This window comes from Dromiciops gliroides, chromosome 6, assembly GCF_019393635.1.
Source record: "Dromiciops gliroides isolate mDroGli1 chromosome 6, mDroGli1.pri, whole genome shotgun sequence".
Taxonomy (NCBI): domain Eukaryota; kingdom Metazoa; phylum Chordata; class Mammalia; order Microbiotheria; family Microbiotheriidae; genus Dromiciops; species Dromiciops gliroides.
Window position 1 is genome coordinate 27,086,075 of NC_057866.1, and position 23,434 is coordinate 27,109,508.

Genomic DNA, 23,434 nt, shown 5'->3' on the forward strand with positions numbered 1-23,434 from the left:
CCTGTACAAGAGGGCCCGGAGGCCAGGAGGGCCAACCAGCTCTCACCAGCAGCAGCTGGGGAACATGACAGCAATCTTCAGGTCCAAATGGCAGACACATACGAGAGAATTAACACATGTTCTGCTCGGTCCCAGAAGGCAGAACTGGGAGCAAAGGGGGAAGTTGCAGGCACGGGGAACAAATTTCAGTTCAATGGAAGGAAAAACTTCCTGATAATTTGAACTATCCAAACAGAACAGGCAGTTTCTGATGGTCCGAGAGGGGCTTGAGTAGAGGCCGGAGGACCACTTTCTGCATACCTTACAGAGGGGTGCTTTCTCAGAGCAGATTTCACTACTTATCCCTGAGCTCCCCTCCAACAATGAGAGGTGGGGCTGGCCCTGATCTCACAGGACGGAACGCCATATTAAACTATGGCTGGGCATCTGCACATGCCCAGAGGTATACTTGTCGATGCCCTTCACGATGCATATCCCATGGGTCATCATTACCATGTACCCTCGACTACTGCTCAACAGCTGATGGAGACTGGCACCAATAAAGGCACCTTGCAGAATCTCTATGATCCCCCTCCCCCATCACAGTGCCAGTTGGCAGAGCACTGTTGCTGCAAGCTTCCTGGGACTTCGCTGGGTGCTAACATCAGACATCATTACAAACGTCATCCCAGGATCCACGGGATCCTAGAGCACTTCTTCCCTTTGTCTCTGCCTACGACCCCCATGGCCCACATGGTCCTAAAGATCAGCAGCACCTTAGTCAGAGGGGTGAGGGCACCGCTACCTTGGGCAGAAGCCTTCACAGTGCAGGAGAAAAGAACTCTGCACTCGGGCCCCAAAGCCCTGGGTCTGAATCCAGCTCTTTGATTTATAACCCGGGAGCCTTGGCCAAGTGGCCTTCCCTCTCCGGGACTGGCCTTCATCTCTCCAGTGAGGAGACAATGACTCTGTGGAAGCCCAGGCCCCTTCCACCTTTACACCCTATTACCACAGCCTCCTCTATAAGCTCTGGCATCAAACAGAGCCTGCACCAATTCCGCCAAAACCGCTTCCATGATGCCCTTGGTTTGCCTTCGGGCATGAACCCCCACAGAAAAGCGTGGGGAACTTTTTCCAGAAGCCTAGACTCCCCTGGCGCAAGCCAAAGGGAAACTGCATCTTTAACGGTGTGTTAACGTCACATTCACTTACTTAGGAACGTGATTTCCTTTCGTTGCCAAGACAGCCACAGTTGCTGTGGTAACCACGCAGTAACAGGGATGCTTAGTGGAAACAAACTCCACTCACCTGCACAAAGATGCCCTTGCTCCTGTACTCCGCATGGAGGCACTGGGAGAAGAAATCCACAAAAGCCTGTATGGGGTGGGAGGGGGGAGGAAAAAAACCACATAGATGACATCAATCGGCTGATTTGTCGTCTTGGAAACGGGAAAGAATCTGGCAACCAGGGAACAGGAGAGTTCCTCACCGTTTGTTTTACTTTAGATAGACTGAGATCTCATACAATACAATAGAATCACAAGTTGGCTTTCAACAGCAAAGTTATCGCTGAACTGGATTCTTGTTAAAATCATTCTATCGGTCTGATTGAGATTCGATCAGGAAGACATGCTTTGGAGCTCATGGGTCATAGGGTCAAGGCAGCACGATGTGATGGAAAGAGAAGGCCTGGGAAAGCTTAAAGTCTGGCTCTACCGTTTGCTGTCTATGTGACAACACAAGTGGTTTAATTCGACAGGACCCAACAATGCTCTAACCTAAGGGAGGGGCTGTAAGGAGCAAATATAATGTATATGAAACGACCTAAAATCGGAGTCTTCACTGTCATCATCTGTCTGGGTGGTTCTGGCCAGTTAGAACACAATGGTCCCAAGTGTACTCAGTTTATCATTCTATTGCTTTCTAAGAAGAAATGCATCTTATTTCCAGCTACTCCCCCAGTTACAGCACAAACAAAAACAGTCAGAATTCTGTTTCGTTTAGCTCTAAGAGACACTGAGAAATGAGCTCCCAGGGCTGAAATGGGAGATGAACAGTCAAGGGTCCTCCGGGGAGATGAGACCCAGCAGGTGCAGACAAGAAACATTCCCTGTCTTTTCCAAAACAACAACCTGGAGGCCCCTTCCAGGAAATAAGAGGGACCCACCCTCTGCAGCCTAGCACAGTGCCTGGCATATCCCCCAGGGAATTTGCGACATATGCTTGTTGATTGACTGAGTCTCAGGGGTAATGCACAGGATAGTAAGCCTGACTGCAAGGTTGGGAAGCGGCAATATTCTGGCTAATTCGGCAGAGCAGGCACTTGGGCCATTAGCATGTGTCCATGGGCATTTCACTGAGAACATGGCTGTTGGCCCTGGACAAAAGTAGCTCAAAATGGGTGTGTGTGGGTGGGGGGCACTTATTTCTAAAGAGGAGCAGCTGTTTGGGGTGTTCCAGAGGCCGACACAAACCAAGGAAAATGGCTGTGTTGCGGGCAGGGTTTTTGCTCCTTTCCTTCCCTAACTACACTGATAGAGTAAAGCCAGGCCTTATGGCACGCTGCAAATGCACACTTCACTTTGGCTAGTTAAATGAACATCCCCCATTCAGTGCATTATGTCACTGAGGTTTTCTCTTACAAAAGAAAGAGACATCTCTGAGGAACCTCCCAGCTAATTCCCAGTCTCAGTGTTGTACGGTGCTGTGTGTGAAGATGAAGCAATGACCAATTATTGGCAGGACAAGCACATTGCCCCCGCCCCAGTATTGGGGATGGCCATGCAGACACATCCACTCTTCTCCAATTCCTGAGACAGCAGCAGTAGCTCCACAGCCACAGAATGGAGCTCAATGGTGGATGCAAGGCCACAGGCAACACACTCAAACCCCAATTAAGAGAGCAAGACTTTTTCTTGAGGCTCCCTACTCATAGACACATATTTCACTTGAGCCACTTTACAGAGAGTAGAAACATGACTGGCTCTGTTTTAAATCAGAGGGAAAAATAAATTAAAAAAAAATAATAAATCGGAGGAAACAGAGGCTCCAAGAGGTTAAGCTACTTCTCCAAGATCAGCTCCAGAACTTCTGACCCTCAGGCCAGGGGTCTTTCTATGACCCCAGACTGACCCTTCCTGAATTATCTGGCTCTTGCTCTCAATAAAGCTGCAAAAGCCAAAGGTTCTGTGGATTTGGGATCTTGTTTCCTACAAGTGTCATGTATATAATGCCGCCATATTGAAACAGTAAAAAAATGAAGCTGTCCAAATGTGAAACCACCCACACCTGTACTTCTCCTATCCTATTAAAGGAAACATGTGCTTTCTGTAATTGAGAATGTACTAGGGGCAGCTAGGTTGCACAGTGGATAAAGCACTAGCCCTGGATTCTGAAGGACCTGAGTTCAAATCCAGCTTCAGATACTTGACACTAGCTGTGTGACCCTGGGCAAGTCACTTAACCCTCATTGCCCTGCCCCCCCCAAAAAAGTCCCGATGAGCCTTCTGAGATGTTATTAATAAACTTGAGAAAAAAACTAAATCCAAAGCAGCCCTTGTTGCTGAACAGGAGTCATCAAGGTCATTTTCCATGATTCCCCTGCTGTATTCTCTTATCACAGGCCAAACTCTCCAAGTTCTTCCAATTTGTCAGAATAAAAAAATAAACCTAATGACTAGGAATATTGTTCTCTTTTAATAAAATGTTACAAAAAGAAATTTCACTATGATTAATAAGAATAAGCATTCCTTTTCTTATTTCTCAAGATAAATTTAGAAAAAGAGTTAATTATCCATTATTTTAAATGGAAAAGCATACCTAATAGACTAAATAATAAACTTTTCTCCACTTAAAAAATGGATTTTTGAGTCTCTTCCGTGAACTGGTTTCACTGTATATTCGAATGATTAGATTCACTTGTATTTCTCAACATTTTCCCTTTCTTGTTCCCACAATAGGTTTGATGATACTGAGTTTTGTATATGAAGATGACATACTGAGAGCACATGACTCCACTCCCATTGTAGAGATGGACTAGTGCTGACTGATCTAGCCTCCTTAGCTTCTACCCTATACTGACCAATGACCCACAGAAGTAGTTGACCAGGGTTAGAAGAAAAGCCCTGAAAAAAGCTCACAGGTCCATTTGGAAGATGACACCATATGCTTGGTCTCAAGAATACCAGGTTCATTGCAGCCACAGGCAACTTGAGCAGAGGCCCAGCCCCCCATAGCTCACTGGGGTCTAGCAGCAATGACCATAATGTTAGATTGTGGGTACTTAGCTCTCCAACATGTTGATGGTCAGTAAGTTAGGAAACAACATAAGCAAGGATTTTAAAATTGTTTTAAGACACTCATAGGCTACATTTCTACTTTGGGTTATATATGTCTATAATCACAACTGGTTTCACACAGAAAATATCCTCACTGCTATGGAAAAACCGAGTCTGCAAAGAACAATTAATGTGGGTTTGACCCTCTTATACCTCAGCCAAAGGACCATTAGACTGTAACATGGAAGGGGGCCTATGTTTTATGCAAACTCTTTTTATTCTTTAGAATTGAGTATAGCTCTCTGCACATAATAGGTACGAAATGTTTACTAAATGAATGAAAGAAAAGGTGCAAGCTACTGTACCTTTTGTTTAAAACAAATTTAGAGTTCAAAAGTTCCTGAACTTAGGGTAATACCTAAATATAATTCTCCCTACAACAAAAGAATTAAAAATTTGTGTTAAACTAGATCAGTGTTTTCTTCCTGTTGAAAGGGGCAAGGGACATTTTGGATTTTCTTTCTGACCCACTTTAAAATTGACCAGAACAGGGGGCAGCTAGGTGGCGCAGTGGATAAAGCACTGGCCTTGGATTCAGGAGTACCCGAGTTCAAATCCAGCCTCAGACACTTGACATTAGCTGTGTGACCCTGGGCAAGTCACTTAACCCTTATTGCCCTGCAAAAAATTAAAAAAAAAAAATTGACCAGAACAAAACACACAAAGGGGCGCTATTTTCATCAGTATGGGAACTTAATCTACCTATACAGATCACAATTCATCTGTGATTTAGTAGCTAAATCCTGGGGATTTTCTTGAAACCCAAAGACATCAAGTGACTTGCCTGGGGAAGTGTGGGTGGGATCTGAACCCAGTTCTTTCTGAAATGAACAAAGTCTAGCAATCTATCCACTCTGCTACTCTTCCAATAAGGAAACCACAGGAAACACACACTGCTATCACTTCTAACTTACTCCATGATCCATGACTAGTTGGGTCATGTTTTCTCAATAAACTTTACCTTGGTCGATGAGTAAATAGCCAGCAGTGGAACCGGGAACATCCCACTGGCAGATGAAATGTTCAGAATTGCACCTTTAGATCTAGAAGACAGAGGACAAGACAGAATGTGTGAGAAGAATGACAGTTATTTGCATTTCCATGTTTATCTGCCGATTCCTTTGCTCTCCCCAAAGCGACTCTGCCAAGACTTTGGTGCAAATAGTGGTCTAGACATTCTATGAGGAGAAACAGCTAAGGTTCAGAGAGTGCTACGGAGCATGGGGCATATACACCGGCTGCTTCTCAAGCGCTGGCTACAGAAATTCATCAGTTTGAAGCATCATTTCATAACTATTTACTTAATACGGATTTAAAAACTGTCCTAGAGTCACTACTGCAGCAGCACCTAAGATACCCATGGTCATTTGGAGAGGTACAACTCCAGCAACGAGAGGATCCACTTGACAGTTGGCTGCATTCATTTCCAAGATAATTCACATCTAAGGGTGTCCTTCCATTGAAGAAGTATCAGTTCTACAACCCGCCCCCCCCCCCAACACACACAAAGAAACATCATGCATAAAAGACTCCAGGGTGGTCTACCTCTTCCATTAGGCCTTTCCTAGTCATTCTAAGTCTTTCTATTCTGGAAACTCCTAAAATCTTTGTACCACTCAGTCCAGCATTTAGTTAGAAGCCCAACTTACATTTAACTGTCAGCCATGTCCAGGGACACCAAAATACCACACGGTCCCTGAGCTTGAGGACCAACGTGTAAAATGGAAGTTATTGACCCCCAAATCCTGCTCCTCTTCCTGGCTTCCCCATTTCGGTCAATGGCACTGTGAATCTGCACATTCACAACCTTGGAGTCATTGCTCCCCTTCATTCTACAAACCAGTGCACTCACCAAGACCTATTCATTCTTCCTCTGTGACACTTCTTGTGCTCATCTTTCACTGATGATTGTTCCCATTGCTGTCACCCTTTAGCTCAGGCAGCCATCACCTCTTGCTGACCTTATCCTAACGAGCTGATGAACAAATTTCCCTGCCTCTCCAGCCTGGAACCACATCACTCCATTCGACAGGCTGCGGGGGGGTTGGTCTTCCAGGGTACAGGATCATACCTCTCGCTCCACTGCTCAAAACCCATCTTAGATTCGTACCAGCAAAGGACGGTCCTCCACCATCTGGCTCTGACCTACCTTGGACAACCCTACTGGGAACAGCCAGCTGATGGGTCTGCATGCCACAAGTCTCTCCCCACCAGTCTCTCTGCCACTAGGTTGACAACATGATTTTCCTAAAATGCAGGTGTCACGTCTCCCCCACCACCATCCTCACTCAGTAAACTTCAATGACTCCCTATGACCTACAGGATCAAATAGAAACAATCCTCTGTTTGGCAGTCAAAGAGCTTCATAGCCTGGCCCCCTTCCCGATCTCTACAGTCTTCTCACGCATCACACACCTTAGTCCCGCACCTATCTACCCTGTGATCTAGTGACCCTGGCCTCTTTTCTATTTCGCCATGCTGGCCGTTTTCCCTGGCTGTCTCCCTCCTCATCTCCACCTCCTGGGCTCCCTGGCTTTCTCCTTTTTTTGAGCCTAGTCCCATCTCAAACCCTGCCTTCCCAAGAACGTCCTTCCTGGTGCCTAATGCTTGCACTGGCCCTCTGGTGATCCCCTCCAATTCATGCTGCCTGCAGCTTGTCTGTCCACAGTGGCTTTCCCACCATCTCACTCTTCAGGCTAGAGGTTCCTCAAGGCCAGGACTGTCTTCTGCCTTTCTTGCATCCCAGCATTCAGCACGATGTCTGGACGGCAGCAGGAACATAACTGCTGCTGACTGACTGATATACAACGCCCTCCAGCCAAACCGCTCTTGCCCCAGCATGCTAGGCTCTGCCCCTCTTGGCTTCCGGCTCACAACAGTCCTTCCGTGCCTCCTAACATGCGCCCTTCTGACCTGACCTAACGGAGTCCCCACTTGCGCCATGTTAAACCTTCCTGGCTCAGCACTAGCGATCCATGCTTTGCAAAGTCCTCTTAGGACCCCAAAGAACGGCCATGCAGCCTCTGCTTGGAGACACCTTCCCTTTCTTCCCCCTCTCCTCCCACCTCAGAATCTCCTTCGTTTTGGGATGGCACTCAGGGTTCAGTGTATTCCTTACATCAAGCTTAAATCTGCAATTCAAGCGATTGCTCTCTGGGCCCCCTTCCCCACGATGGGCCGCCTAGACGTGAAGCCAGCACTTCTGGGCCCCTGGTCTTCTGGTCTCTAGGTCAACTACGTAGGGCATTATGGTGAAGCCATGCCCTCCTCCGGCTAGCTTCCCATTTCCTAATGTTCTTCCTAAAATGTGGCCTGCAGAAGGCAACAGGCCCCAAACCGTCCATATGTGGCCTGACCAGCACGACACAGTTTTTACCAGTCAGGTCCTGTTTACTCTGCTTTGCTTAACACAGCCTCAGACTGAATTGGTTTTTGGATGCCATATCACACAGCTGATTCATACTGAGTTTGCAGTCCACTAAAAGCCCTGATCTTTTCCAAATGAGTTCTTTGCCATCTAGCCATCTTGTATCTGGTGAAGCCACTTTCTTTTAGCTCGGCTTCATGATTATCCCTATTAAAATTCCATTTTACCCATTTTTCCAGAAACAGAAGAAGTCAAGCTTGCTTGTCTAGACTTTCTCTTTTTGAAACTGGAGTTGACAACGGCCCTTCCTCAAGCCCGCAGGACCTCTCCTGACCCCTAAGAGCTTTCCAAGATGAGTCAGTGGCTCCACAGTGCCACCCGATAGTTCTTTGATGCACTAGGGTATTTGGGGGCAGCCACTTGCTGACTGACTGGCCTTGCTGATTTGGGACTTTCATTCTCCATGGACCAAAGATCACTCTCCTTAGAAAACAGAACCAAGGTAAGAGCTGACTAGTTCAGCCTTCTTGCTCTCCTGTGTTAGAATCATTCCCACCATTGTCCCATCCCTTCTTTGGTACCATTCTTGTCCCCATATACACGAAAAGGCAACGGTGCTTTTTGATTGTTTTTAGCTAGTGTTCTTATGCTCTGGACACAAAAGTTTCCTGGATGGTGTCACAACTAGGGGAGGTCTGGTAGGTCCTGCCAGAGGCCTGGCTCTGCTGTCTAAGCCTTTAGAACCCGGGGTCAGGCCACACCACCATGAGGAGGTCCAGGGGGCCTCAAAGGGGGAAGGCTTGAAAAAGCACTCTTAAAACAAGCGAGTGCATATTGTACAGCACCACACTTCCCTTGATTTGTGGATTCCCAGACATCAAAGAGCCAATTCCACAAGGCCCATGAGTGCCTACGGTTAGTCTCACTTAGGCAGAACACCTCAGAATGTCTCCAGACTCGGCTCCATGAGGTCACCCTGCCCCAAGAAAGTGGAGGCCTGTACTCTACAGGCAACCAGGCCACCAACTTGCTGTTGGACTTGAGCCAGATGCTTCATCTTGCTATGACCTTAGTTTCCTTCTCTGGAAAATGAGAGGACAGCTCTAGGTCTGCAATTCTTAATCTCTTCTGTGTCCTACATGGTCTCCCTTTGGCAGACTGGTGAGGCCAATGGGAACCCTCACAGAATCCTGTTTTTAAATGCTTAAAATAAAAATACATGAGAATACAAAGAGACCAATCAGAAGGAAAACTCAGAAACCCCCCTCAGGCCCTCTCCGATGCTAATGCTAGAGAACTGTAGACTTTCCTATGTGACAGGCCTCACAGTGCTCTGTGTCACACACACAGGCTAAGTCCAGCAATTACAAGTGCTCAAAAAAGATGGTGAGGTTAGTTAGAACCTAATGTTTACTGCATTTGTTCTGAATCAGAATTGCTGCCAGAAATGCACACCAACTATGTTGCTTTAAAACATCAATCCCTGGCCCAGGTATGCTAATGGATGCAGACATATGGTTCAAGTAGAATGAAATCTCAGCCAGAACGAACAGCCACACCTTCTTTTGAAGTACTCTCAGCAGATAACGACCCTTTCCTAAAAGTGATGATGTTTCTGTAGGCTGTCCCTTGCTCCATATGACATTCATTCATTTCTTCATTCAAACTTTAAAAAAAACAAACACACAACCCAATGACTATAGCTTTTGTTAGTACTTTGGACATAAAAATGACTGCCACATCATATCAACATGCCCTTCTCTAAGTAATTTCACATAAAGGAACATAGGCTTCAGCACTGGAAAGGACCTGAGAACTCATCACCTACAATCTGTTCATTTTACAGCTACTAAGTACATAAGTGAAGCCAGGTTTGAATCTAGTTCCCTGGGCTCAAAATCCAATGAATTTTCCATCTATTCTTTCAGTATAATGGGAACAATGAATCGACTACATACCACGTGGTTATTTATCTCTAACTGCACTTTATTAAGCTAAGCATTTTCCATAGAATATCTCACTGAATTCTCACAATAATCATGAGGCTAGTGCTACAGATGTTGCCCCATTTTATAAATAAATTTAAAAATTGAGGATCAGAGAGACTCAGTGATTTTTCTAGGGTCAAATAGCTACTAAATATCAGAGGTACAACTTGAACTCTGGTCTCTTCTGCCTGCAAGGCTTGGGGCCTTTACACTGTGCCACTGAGATCTGAATGGTGTGGCTCCCTTATCACATGCAGCCTTGTGAAATTGTGAGTTTATTCAATGCTAATCATAGGATGTGACCAAGGGGTTCTGAGATGGCATGGGAGGGTTCCGGGGAAATGCTATGGTTGAAGGCACATTACATGAGGAGCTGTTTCTATTAATCTGCTATCAGACTCTCCCTTCTCATGCTGTAAGGGTAACAGGCCAGCCCCACTCTTGACTGCATTATCATACACTCTCTGTTGGTGTCACCTGGATGCATGCTTTTACTTGTTACTAGTGCATGCATGTAAATTTAGGGATGCAATTCTTGAGGAGAGTAGGCCCGCCGGGCCAACAAAAGGCTTTCTTCAAATCTACTTGCATTTCTAGCTCCAATCCCCACCCAAGCAGAATCTACGACATCAAGGCAGTTTCCATGGCACAGGCAGACTCAGGAATCCCGCTGCATCAAGTCAGGGAGGGAAAAAAGAGAAAGTCGGTGCTTGGCCAAACACCCAGGACCAAATGAGAACAAGCTCCACTCTCCTGGGGCTTGGAAAGAGAAGGCAAGACTTTATGGATTAATGGTGCCAGTCTGCAATCAAGTGCTGGCTACATCCACTTCCCCAGTAACACACCTACCACTACCCCACATGTCCACAAAAATCAGCCATCTAATTATTCTGTGATGCAACAGTCTTTATTGGTAAGACTGCTTAACTAGCAACCACCACAATTCCACAAGGCCTCTCACAGGACAGGACTCAAATACTGAGATAGCAAAGCTGAAATGGCCAGTGTTAAAGCAACAACCTTTGCTGGAAAATATGTCCTTATCGTTTCCAAGTCTGTGGCTGACCTGGGAGCCTGCCTTATCACCATCTAAAATGGAAAGTCAGTCAGTCTTCCTGGTAAAATATGGAGCTCACTGTACCTTTTCTACTTGGTAACTCCTCTCTTTTGAAGGAAGCTTTCATGCTAAAGCAAGATTAAACTGAGACTGAGTTCCTTTATTTATCACTGAGAGGAGCCCAGGCTTGTGTTCTCTTACAGGTATTTTGCTGTTGCATAGTATCCCCATTGTAAGAGGAAGCCATGGTACGGTGAGAGGACCATAGGATTTGGGAATTAGGATACCTGGGTTCAAATCTCCACTGTACCACTAGGTCCCTTCATCCTGTAACCCTGGACAAGTCATTTAGCCTTCCTGGCTAAAATAAAGAGGTTGGATGATCTGGTCTTTAAATGTTCTTTCCAATTAAAAAAAAAAAAGATTTGTGTCAAACCAGCCATCCGCGAATATTTAACTACTTACCATGTATCAGGCACTAGGCTAAGTGCTGGGGCCATCACTAGAAAGAATGTAGCAGTGCTGATTTACAAATTCACATTCTGATAAGGGAGATAAGAAGCTTCCATCCATCAAGCAATAACAAATGAGAGAATGCAAGTGAATAAATTATAAATACACACCAAGTAGTTAAATAAGAGGAGTTTGTTGGGAGGCACCTAGCAGGTGAGGGGATAGGAAGGGCTTTGTTAGAGCAGAAGATGATGCTTGAGCTTCATTTTATGCTCGCTCGCTTGCTCGCTCTCGCGCTCTCTCTCTCTCTCTCTCTCTCTCTCTCTCTCTCTCTCTCTCTCTCTCTCTCTCTCTCTCTCTCAGCAATCAGGGTTAAATGACCTGCCCAGGGTCACACAACTAGCAAGTGGGTTTGAACTCAGGTCCTCCTGACTCCAAGACTGGTGCACTCCCCATTGCTCCATCTAACTGCCCTACTTGAGCTTCATTTTAAAGGGAGAGAGGGAGCTAAGGAGTGAGTGTATTCCAGGGATGATGGGTGCTAAGACAATAAGACAGGGGATGTAGAAGAGAGAAGGCTACTTTGGCTAGATAGCAGAGTGCAGAAGGAGGGAGAATATCCAATGAGGCTGTGGAAGATTTTACAAGCTAAATAGAAGAGTTTATATTTGATCCTAGAGGCAATAGGAAGCCACTGAAGTTGGCTGGATAGGAGGGTGACATGGTCAGGTCTGAGCTTATAGAAAATTGCTTTGGCAGCAGTGGAGACTTGAGGCAGGGAAATGGAGAGAGACTTGAGGCAGGGAATCTGATTAGGAGGCTGCTGCAATAATCTAGGCGAGAAATAATCTAGGAGAAAAGGGATCATATGTGAGATACTGTGGGAGTAGAAATGGGAAGATTTGGCAACTGATTCAAAGGCAAGAGGAGGGGAGCAAGCTGGTGAGAGTGACCGGTTAGAACAATACCTAGTCTATGACTGTGGAAGAATGGTGGAGCCTTTGAAAGAAATAGGGAAGTTGGGAAGAAGGAAAGATTTAGAGGGAAAGACAATGAGTTCAGTTTCATACATGTTGAGATTGAGATGTCTCAAGGAAATTCAGTTAAAAATGTCCAGGAGCAAACTCATGATGTGAAACTGAAGCTCAGGGGATAGACTGGGGCTAAACAGAGAGAGATGAGAATCATGTGTCCAGAGATGATGGTTGAACCCTTGGGAGTTGATGAAAGTACCAAGAGAGAAAGAAAAGAGAAAAGAAGGCCAGGATGGAGCCCAGGATGACACACTCACATTTAGGGGGTGAGAGATGGATGATGAGTTAGCAAAGGAGACTAAGAAGGACGAAGACAGGGAGGAGGAAAACCAAGAGAGTCATGTCATGAAAACCCATAGAGGCGAGAGGAGCCAGGAAGAAAGGAGGATCGAAAACGTCAAAGGCAGCACGTAGGTCAAGAAGGATGAAGTCTGAGAAAAGGTCACGGCAATTAAGAGATAACTGGTAACTTTGGACAGAGCAGCTTCCATAGGATGATAAAGTTGGAAGCCGGATTAGAAAGGGCGGAAATACAGAGACAATAGGTATAAACTTTTTAGGGAGTTTGGATGAGAATGGGGAAGGAGATGGAGGAGAGATGAAGGGGGAAAAGATGTAGCTTACAGATGTGATGTTTATCTTGTTAGATTCTATACTGCACTCAATATTATCAGGTATTTGACAGTTTATCCCCATAAAATGTAGTGTGTGATTAAAATACCTGTAAACTTGTTCATTTAAACAGCTGAATAAAGTAAAAATATCTAGTGAAGGTTAGTTTTTTTAAAGGATGGGAGAGACAGGGGGCATGTTTGAAGGCCCTTGGGAAGGAACCAGTTGATAAGGACAGGTTGAAGATTTGAGAGGGGGAGATGATAGAGCATGCATTCTGCTGATGAAGACAGGAGGGTCAAGCACGTGTGTAAAGGGGTTGGCCTAAGCAAAGAGGACCACCTCTTTGGAAAGACTGGGGACTAGCTGGGGGGGGGGGGTGGAATGGGAGATGATATGAAGGGATTTTGAAATAAAGAGAATGGAAGAAAAACCTTACAATGAATCGCCTTAACTTTTTCAGTAAAGTGAGAGGCAAGATCCTCATCAGAGAGAGAGGGAGGGAGAGAGAGAAGGTGAGGGGAGCTTAAGGAGGGAAGATATGGAAACTTAAGATTCCATCAGCTTTTGGGGGCAGCTAGGTATCGCACACAGTGCCAGACCTGGAGGCAGGAAGCCCTGTGTGACCCTGGGCAAATCCCTTCACCCTGTTTGCCTCAGTTTCCTCATCTGTCAAATGAGCTGCAGAAGGAAATGGCAAATCATTCCAGTATCTTTGCCAAGAAAATCCCAAATGGGGTCACCAAGAGTCAGACACAACTGAAACAACTGAACGACAACAGCTTTTTTCGTTGCTGTATCACACTGCTGACTCATTCTGAGGTTGCAGCCCAGGAAAAGCAGATGAACCGGTGCCTTTCTCCTCTTCACAAACCACAAGGCCCAGCCATGGTGACTTTCTTGTTTTTCTTCACACATTAAATTCCAGCTCGTCTTCATACCTTTGCACAAATTGTCCCTCAAACCGGCAACACACTCCCTTCTTGCCTCCACTGCTTATAATCCCTGTTTCCCCTCAAAGCTATCTAAAATCTATCATTCTAAGTCAAAATCTCTCTGGAACCACATTCATTGTCATGAGTATGAAGATAATGTTTGACCTAGATGTCTCTTATAGATACTGTGTCAAGATACAATCAAATACTGGAAAGCATTTTGTAAACTAAAGAGGGGTCTGCAAAGGCACAGTTGTATTATTATTGCTACCATTATAGTTGATCTCCAATTCAACTCTTTTTAATTCATCAATAACTATTAAGCAGTTACTTTTACAAAAAAAAAAAAAAGGAACTTTGAGGTTATTAATTAATATTTGACCCAGAAGTTGTGTTTCATCCCAACAAAATATTCGGGAATTTGCATCAAGGTGATCCTTGCCGCGAATGAGAAGGAAACCTAAAGACCTTTTGAAACAGTATTTTAGGGGCGGCTGGGCGGCGCAGTGGGTAGAGCGCCGGCCCTGGAGTCAGGAGGACCCGAGTTCGAATCTGGCCTCAGACACTTGACCCTTACTAGCTGTGTGACCCTGGGCAAGTCACTCAACCCGCATTATCCTGCAAAAAAAGAAAAAAAAAGTATCACAGAGAGGAAGGACTAAAAAGGGAAGTGGGAGGATCCTGTAGTGAGAAGGAGAAAAGAACAGATGGCTAGACACCCTGGCAAGCTGTGCTCATACCCACCCATAGACTACCAAAAAATAGAGAGAAAGGCCCCTGAGCCAATGGGCAAATCCCTCATGCAGGATCTATTATAGGATCTGGGTAACAAGGGTAAGGATGCGTCACGGTCTGTTTTGTAGAAGATGGAACTCATGTTATGTGCAGTACGCACAAGGCAAACCTACCAACGTCTACTGAGCTAGGATGTGAAAACAAAAAACCGATCCAGTCTCAGCTCTGAAAGACATCATAGTCTACCAGGGGGCATGGGGGGGGGCGGCAGGGGAGAGGAGACGCACCATGCCCAGAGGTAAGCATTAGGGAAAGTAGAGGGGAGTTGCAAATGAGACACCCCAAGTGCTCAAGGAAAATATCTGGAGGTAGAGGATGCTTTGAGTTGGGGAAATAAGAAAAAGTTCTCTGAAATAACAACACGTGAGCTGAACTAGAGATGAAGGGGGCATAGGGGCCAGGGTCCTTACTGTAAGCTGACAAGGCTACCACAGATGCCTACATCATTTACTATATCAGTAATAGGGAGTCACTGAAGGTTTCTGAGGCGGGGAATAAGAGTTGTGGAACAGCATACAGTGGGGACTGGATGGCAGCTGATGACAGGAAGGAGAGCAGGCGCTAGAAAGCCTGTCACAGTGCTGCAGTCCTTGGGCAGGGAGCACATATGTGTGCTTTCAGAAAGCATGACATTGAGTGGAAGCAGGAGATGCAAATTGATTTCAACACCCCCTCCCCACTCCCCCTCTCAAGGTCTGAGAGACAGATCATAAATCCGGACACCGCATCACGAGGAGAACCCGAGAATCCAGGGTCAGTCATCTAATGAGAGCCAACATCCAGATCCTTATTGCATACAAACAGGCTTTGTCAGTCAAAGTTTGCAAACATTTAGCCAATGACAAAGAATTACCTGCCCCACCACCCCACCATGTATCAATGCCACCTTAAGCAAGAGAGGAGAAAACAGGCTATTTTTAGCTTTCCCCAAGTTGCCATGGCAACCACCTCCTGGCTCCAGCTGTCCACAGTGTTGACAATTCCAGGGAAGTGGGAAGCTCACGCTTCCTCTATCATGTAAGTCTGCACTTTCTACTTCTGCAGCAATAACACCGTCACCCGACTGCAGAGATATTGGTGGAGGGATCACAGGTCTCAAGGCGACTGTTCTGGAGGACTGGATGTTCTGTTAGCTCCCATCCAGAACTGAGCAAAGATAAGAACAAAGACCACTTCTAAGGGCTCCTGTCTCTCCCTCGATGGTTATGCACTGCAGGAGCTTCAACAAAAACAAGGACCCCATTTACAGGCAGGGCACAAAGCAAGCTGGAAGGGGCTCACTTAGGATACCAAAAAAAAAAAAAGGCTCCAAGGGATGCTTTAGAAACTTTGGGGCGGGGCCAGGTGGGGTGGGGTGGGATAGTTCTCTCCCCTAGCAAGTAATGGTAGAAGGGAAGGTGTGTGGTTGCACTTCATTGATTGTCCCCTCTATATTCCTCACTGGTCCTCAGCACTGACTGCAGCAAACCTGGCCTGGTCTGGCCTGCCCACGGCTGCCAGGTTCTCCCACAAACAGCTCCCTTCTTCCTTTCATTCTTCCTTCTTCTCAGCCCAGGAGCCTAGATCAAGTCAAAGGGAGAACCAAACCATGGGCTCTTGAGATACTCCTGGGAATGACCCATGTAGAAAACTGTCCTTGGGAAAGATCAGCCTGCCTTCTCAGTCCACCCAGCTCACACAATTTTTGCGGCTTTCTCTGTCGTTCTTTTAACCTAAGTTTCTTAGTGAAATTATTCTTCAAAACTTCCCATCTGCTTGTGAATTTGCCTGTGGTGTGTTAAGTAGGTATTTCCGGGGAAGCTAGATGGCACAGTGGATAGAGCACTGGCCCTGGAGTCAGGAGGACCTGAGTTCAAATCCGGCCTCAGACACTTAACACTTACTAGCTGTGTGACCCTGGGCAAGTCACTTAACCCCAACTGCCTCACTTAAAAAAAAAAATCCAAAAAAAAAAGTAGGTATTTCCACACCCAGATCCCTGGGAGGCAGTGGCTGCCCATTGTGTCTATCAAAACCTAAAGGAGAGCTGAGACAGAAGGGGTAATCCCAGATGATGATGAGAGATGGTGAAGCTAGAGAGAGGTAACCTCCTCCCTCTTGGGAACCCTGCCTCTCATCTTCTATGATAAGAAATAAGGTTTCCAGTGACTCAGTACAGGTCAAGGTAGGGATTATGTTTACTCCAAAGACATTAAATAGACAAACTCAAATTTCTAATATGAGGAAGAGTGAGGTGGCACAGCCTCTACTCCATGGATCACACCACGATCAAAGGATCAGAAGCTAGAATCAGTCATCTAAATGGAGTACTCAACCTACATGGGCCATCTACTGAAACCTAGGGACCCCTTCTCTGAATGTTGTTAAAGCAATAAAATGAAGCACAGAACCTTACCAAGAAAACCAATTTTACTGAAAGACAGTGATCAAAATATTTTAAAAACAAATTCCTGGGCCCCAAGTTTAAGAACCCCTGATCTCATCCCGTTAAATCTTTGGGGAAACAGCTTCTCCTCAGGCCTCCTAGATAAGGAAGGCCCTTCCCCATGTGGCCTCAAAGAGTCTTCTTCTGAGCTGCCAGTCATCCTGTGCTGAGTGATCTCATTAACCCCATTTGTCTTTTTGACATTGGGCACCTGCAAGTCCAGTCTTTGCCCTTGCCCTGTCTCTCTGTCTTGTCCAGGCTGAAACAAAAATCTCGATCCATATGTTAAGGCTCTTACTCTTTGGTGAAGCTTGTCTTTTTCCCCTAATAGGCTAAGTCACCATCTAGACTTTGTCTTCCGAGTCATCACATGGCCTCAGTGCCAGACGCTTGTCTTTGTCTGACTAGCCCTTTGGAGCAATTTATGTCTTGTTTCTGAGAGACTTAGAAGTGAATTCGTCTTCTGATTCCAAAGCCCATGATACTAAGTCTTGTTTCCTGTCTGAGGGAGAGGTTATCTTGTCCCAGCCAGGGAGCAATGAGGGCTGACACAGCCTAAGATCAATGAATTATCAAGTCACCTTGGATCCTCAGCCTCAGCAATTACACAAGGTTCCAGGTGATGACTTGTGACGCAGGTGTCCTCAGGAAAGGAAAAGGGAACTTTTCCCAAGGCACCAAATGCTGTCCTTAGAGTACATGAAACTTTAACCATTAAGACTGCACATTATAATTCCCAAGAAGAGTGAGAGGCCAATTCCATTAGAGAGGGATCAATACGAATTGGGAGGAACGTGAGACCAGCAGATGTTTTTCAGGTTCTTTTCCTTACCGGTTGGCTCCACACATCATAATCATCGCATGTTTTGCCTGTGTGTAACACACACCCATTCTTCCTTCCAGAAATCCAAAGCAGAAGTTTGTGCCTTGGCTAACAAACCCTAGCGATTTGGGTCACAAATGGAGAGGAATGCAAAGCTTTAAAAAGGCTCTTCCCGGGAACATCCCAGGAACCCTAACCACCCCCTCAGAAAAGCAGGTTATTGCGTTAGTGGGAATGACTCAGAGTGGCTCTTTAATTCTGGTCTAAAGAAGCCACCACAGTCCTGGAGAGGGGGAAGAAAAAGGGAATTGAGTGGAAGAGGCTTCCACCAGCTGCTGACTCACACCTCATGGCCGTGACTCACTTCAGCATCACTCCAGCAGGAGAAAATGGAGGGCAGCTTGATTAGTCACCATAATGAATTTTTCAAAGAAAGGATTCTCCCCTATAAATAATAATGAACTCTGTCTGTATAGCATTTGTGTGTGAGCTCATGACTCACCTTGCCAGCATGCCGGGCAGCACCAATTGTGTCATCTGCAAAAAAAGAAGAAAAACAAAGCATCTGTGAGAGCTGAGGATGCAAGCAAAAGACAAAGAGGGGAGATCAGCTGCCCCCACAAAAGTGAAGGGAGTCAAAGAGCCTCTCCCCATCGTTGTTTATTTTTATATACTATATAGCACTTGGTTATGTCAAGTGTGCATACAGAAGAATCAGACGACATTACTGGAGATAACTCTGGGAACTCTGTCAGTGAACCAGGTTAAATTATCCTTGGCTGAAATTGAATGCAGGTCTAGAGATTCTGAAACAGGACAGGGTTTCTGATGAAAAGGATGCTGACTAAACTTCCTCCTTATAAAAGGGCACATGCTACCGCAGGCAAACATGCTACCTGCTAAAACTAACTCATCCATAGAGACTTTCAAATGTCTTTGATTTTATGAGATTGGCCACTTTCCTAAAGCACCATCAAAAAGCAGCATGCCAACAATAGTTTAAGATTATCTTAAAGTATTTTAAGATTAATTTCTTATTCTTCTAGTCAGAAAGAAAGAAAACTTTGGTCATAAGAAGCAAAAGAACAAGTAAGCAGTTATAAAGCCAGAACAACTACTTTATTAACACCAAAAGTCAAATTTGTGGTTTGGAAGGACTTCCTAAATAATGATGGGTTATGAATAAACACCACAAGGCACACCTAGAGCTGGGAGGGGCCGGAGGGCTAGGTGCTTAGCACACCTGTGCTAACAGCCACCACCATGGGACTGGGCTAGACTCCATCTGCTAAGGAGTCTAGCCACCCCCAATAGCCTCCTTGTAACACAGAGGTCACCTTGTTAGTGGAGTGCATGCTCTGTTAACTCTGAGAAAGCTGGAAAGTTTATGAGCACCTGAACCAATGAGGGAGTCGATTTTTTCGGGGAAGGGGGGTGGGAGAGATGTTGAAATTCCTCAACATCGGGGATTATGTTATCTCTCATCTCCGGTGCTTTGACCATGTTAGGCACTCAAAATAATTTTTGTTTTAATTAAACTGTCTTCCTGAGGAAAGGCTGAGCTCATTGTGGAGTAGCTCATCTCTAGAAAGCTAGCCACCAGAAAGGCCAGGGGACTACTTGTGGTTTGATGTGGGATAGGAACTCCTTGGTGAGGAGTCAGCCCCTTCTCTGCAATTCACAGCCTTAGAGAACCAGCTAGGAGCACTTGCCCAGGGTCACACATAGGAGGTGGTACCTGGATCCAGGTTTTCCTGGCTCTGAGTCATGCTCTCATCCCACTACTGTTGCAATGAAAATGTATTCAATTCAGCCACTGCTCCCACTGTCTTTACCACAGAAACTCACCAAACCATCTATTAGGGCTCAAGAGGGATTATTTTTTTTTAAACAACTTAGTTTCTTTTACATTTGAGTAACAACTCATAGCAGACATCATATTGTTCTATTATTACATGCTACATACAAGCAGGAGTCCTTTAACTTTGTGATATCTTTGTGGAGAAGCCCATGGACCCCAGCTCAGAACAATGTTTTTAAATGCTTACAATAAATTATGGGATTACAAAGCGTTGAAATAGTTATAACAAACCCAAATGATAACTGCCATAGTCTGGTCCACCACTCCTGAGCAAAGGGAGGCCCTGGGAGCCTAAGAAGTGGCTCAAGGTTCCAAGCTCCTCTTCTGCGGCCTCTCACAGACTGAAGCTTGATGCTCACCAACGCATCATTCACTACCTTCACCTTCAGATTCTGACCCTAAATCCCCTTCTCCTTGAGAAAGCTTGTGCACAGCTTCAGGGTCTTATGAAGCTCACTTCCTACTTTTCACGCAGTCTTTCCTCAAAAGGCTACAACGCTGTGGTGGGAAGAGGAAGAGCCCACAAGCCAGAAGTCAAGTCAGGAAGCACTGATTCGGTGCCGGGCACCGCGCCAAACGCCAGGGACACAAAGAAAAGCTGTCCCTGCTCTCGAGGAACCCCCAGTCTAACGGGGCACAACCTGAGAACAACAGCACGAACAAGCCGTACTGGGGACAATCCTCAGGGGGAAGACACTGGCATTACACAAAGACAGGGAAAAGATAGGCACAGCCTTGAAAACGCTCAGTCAGGAGCCTGGCGTGTCGGGTGCAAGAGACCGCAAGGAGGCCAGTGCCACCCGTTGGGGGAGAGGCATGAGGTGGGGGAGGGGTGTAGGTTATGAAGGGCTCTGAATGCCAAGCAAAGGACTTTATATTTGATTCTGAGGGTGATGGGGGGATGGCATGATCAGACAGACCTATACTTTAAGAAGACTAATTTGACAGCGGGATGAAAAATGAGTGGGAGTGGGAATAGACTTGGGGCAAAGAAAGCAAGTAGCAGCAGTCGAGTAGGCATGAGCCAATGAGGGCCTACATCAGGACCTGGCAGGCAGTGTCAGAAGGGAGATGGGGTGTATATGTGTGTGCGCACGCGTGTGTGCACGTGTGTTGGGGGTGGGGGAGCATGGTGTAATAAGAGATGTTTCAAGGTAAAACCAACAGGATTTGGCAAAAGATTGGCTATGGGTGGGTGAAGTGTCAGGCGCCAAGGATGACACATGGGTTTGGAAGCCAGCTCCACTCTCTCCCTGAGTGGGGAGGCAGCACGTGGCAGAGGACAGAATGTTCAACTATGGGGCAGAGAACAGTCCCAAGCCCTGCTCGACCACTAGGTGACCAATGGAACCTCAGGCAAGTCACAAACTCCCTGGGACCCAAGTTTCCACATCGGTGAAATGGGAGTGAGAAGGGGACCGCACAGGTACCTTTAGCTCTAAGTCTGTGATCTCTGATCACTGGCGCGTCACTCACCGTACCTGTGGGAGTTTCACTTGCTTCATCTGTAGAAAGGAATAATAATCACCTGCCGTTTTTCTCACGGAGCTGCTGTGAGCAGACAACATAAGCTCTCAAACCCTCTAGCCAGACACTACAGAATTCTGCACAAACACTGCGTTCGGCCAAACAAAGTTCTGGGCAGAACAAACTCCAGTGTTATTAGTGGGTCAAGAGCCAGCAGGCATTCTAGCAGAGGCTTGCAACGTTAGGTTCTATTAACAACATTACTGCAAAATAAGACCAGTCAAGACCACATTATATGGGATACAATTGCACACAAATGATGCAAGAGATGGTTATTACTATAATCTTATACAGTTCAAAAGTCCTAATTCCCATTTCTATCATGTTTTATCACATTTAAAAAATCCTTTTCTGAACATTCAACATCAACATTAATGGATTCACTGGGTATTACATTATGGTCTCTTTAGCAGAAAGTTGTGGTGTGAATCATTTTAATTAAATTATCACAAACATTCTTAGTTGTTAACAGAAGATGCCGTTCAGTCAGATCCATCGCTGACCCCAAACACTCTAGAACACCGAGTATGACAATCGACTGCCCTAGGAACCCCTTCATAATCTCTGTGACTGCCAGGATCTAAACTCTCCCCCCTGGCCACTTGCCCCATCTGAGTTATGCCCACCCCCATCAGAATATAAGCTCCTTCAGGCTGTGGCAGTTCAATGCAACAGCCTTGTTTCTGTACCTGTAATTCCTAGTGCACAGTAATGTCCCGCATATGGTGTATGCTCAATAAATGTTCATTGATTGATTAACAAGAGGTGTACTATTGACCTGACAGCCACTGAAATGGTGATAAATCAACCAGATGCAGGGAAAGTCTCTGATTCAACCCAATTTAGAATTCTTTGGGGTATATGATCACAAGCGGTCATGTGAGGCATTCATCAGACACAGGCTCTGTATGCTGCCAAAGCAATGTACAGTCTGGTTGAAGAGTTCTGTTTCTATTCTCTTTGCCAAAGAGGATGGTTCTAGGACTGCAAAGAACAGAACAAAAATGGATAAAAGGAAGTAGATGCCCAAGATAAATAAGGAAACAGTAAGAGAATGCTTAGTCCTCCTTGATGAAACTGAGTTAGCTGGCTCAGATAACTTATCTCCCAGGGTACTGAAAAAACAATGGCCAATGGGAATGCTGAACCACTCTCAGTGGCATCTAGAAGATCATGAAGAATGGGGGAGGCACCGAAGGACTGAAGGAAGGCAAATATCACAGTTCTAAAAAAAGGAAATAGAAAGGAATCTGCACACTACAAGCCAGCAAGCTTGACTCTGATGCCTTGTAAAATTCTAAAACATATTCACGAAGAGATGGATTATGAACATCATGGAAAAGGGGTGATCACAAAATACCAGCATGGTTTTGTCAGGGACAGTTATACTAGACTGAGTTTATTTCCTTTTCTCTCAGGGTTACCACATGGGTAGACCATGGGAATGCTATGGGAACAGTTGTTTACCTAGATCTGACAAAAGCATTTGATCGATACTGGTGGGACTGTTGGCAAACAGGTACTCGGGCTAGAACTGTGATCTGGTCCTTAGAACCATGCTCCCCAAAACTATTAAGCAGTGTAGACCCTTTGACTTAGCAATACTGCTGTTTGGTCTTCAAACGGATCAAAGAAAGAGAAAAAAGGCCCCTGGGTACCCAATATTTTTTTGGTGGTGGCAAAGTAGGAGAGACTGAAGGAGTGTCCATCAATTGGAGAATTATCAAAATAAAAAACGGAAGAACGCTGATCAACACAATGACTAAGCAGTTCCAGAGGACCAATGATGAGACATGCTACCCCACCTCCAGATCTGGAGGTGATGGATTCCAGGGTGGAGACTGAGGTATATTTTTTTAGATGTGATCAATGTGGGAATTTGTCTTGGGCGACTATCTATGTTGGGAGCGGATTTTATTTTTCTTGCTTCCTCAAAGGTGAAGGAATGAAAATCTGAACATAAAATTGAATCTAAAAAAAACCACCCCCAAAGCATCTAATAAAGTACTTCATGTGATTGTTTTGTGGATAAAATGAAGTCAGGTGGGCTGGATGAATGCATAATTAGATGGATTTGGAACTGGCTGAATGGCCACACTTAAAGGCTCCCCAGCCCATCCTGGATCCAATGGCGAACCCTCTATTTGGTGTTCAAAGCCCTTCGTAGTCTGGCCCTCTCTTATGTCTCTAGTCTTCTGCCCCACCAACCTCCAGGGACAGCGACCTCCTGCCTGTTCTCCA

The 23,434-nt window shown here is 45.6% G+C and overlaps 1 protein-coding gene across 1 annotated transcript in view; it reads right to left on the reverse strand.

The window, feature by feature from the left end:
- Positions 1-23,434, reverse strand: part of HSD17B12 (hydroxysteroid 17-beta dehydrogenase 12) — a 140,338-nt gene that overhangs the window by 8,501 nt on the left and 108,403 nt on the right. Inside the window, exons 7-9 of the mRNA XM_043971631.1 lie at positions 18,308-18,342; positions 5,278-5,359; positions 1,288-1,353 (exon numbers count right to left, since the gene is read on the reverse strand). Coding sequence (XP_043827566.1) covers positions 1,288-1,353; positions 5,278-5,359; positions 18,308-18,342 — 183 coding nt within the window. The remainder of the gene's footprint in view (positions 1-1,287; positions 1,354-5,277; positions 5,360-18,307; positions 18,343-23,434) is intronic.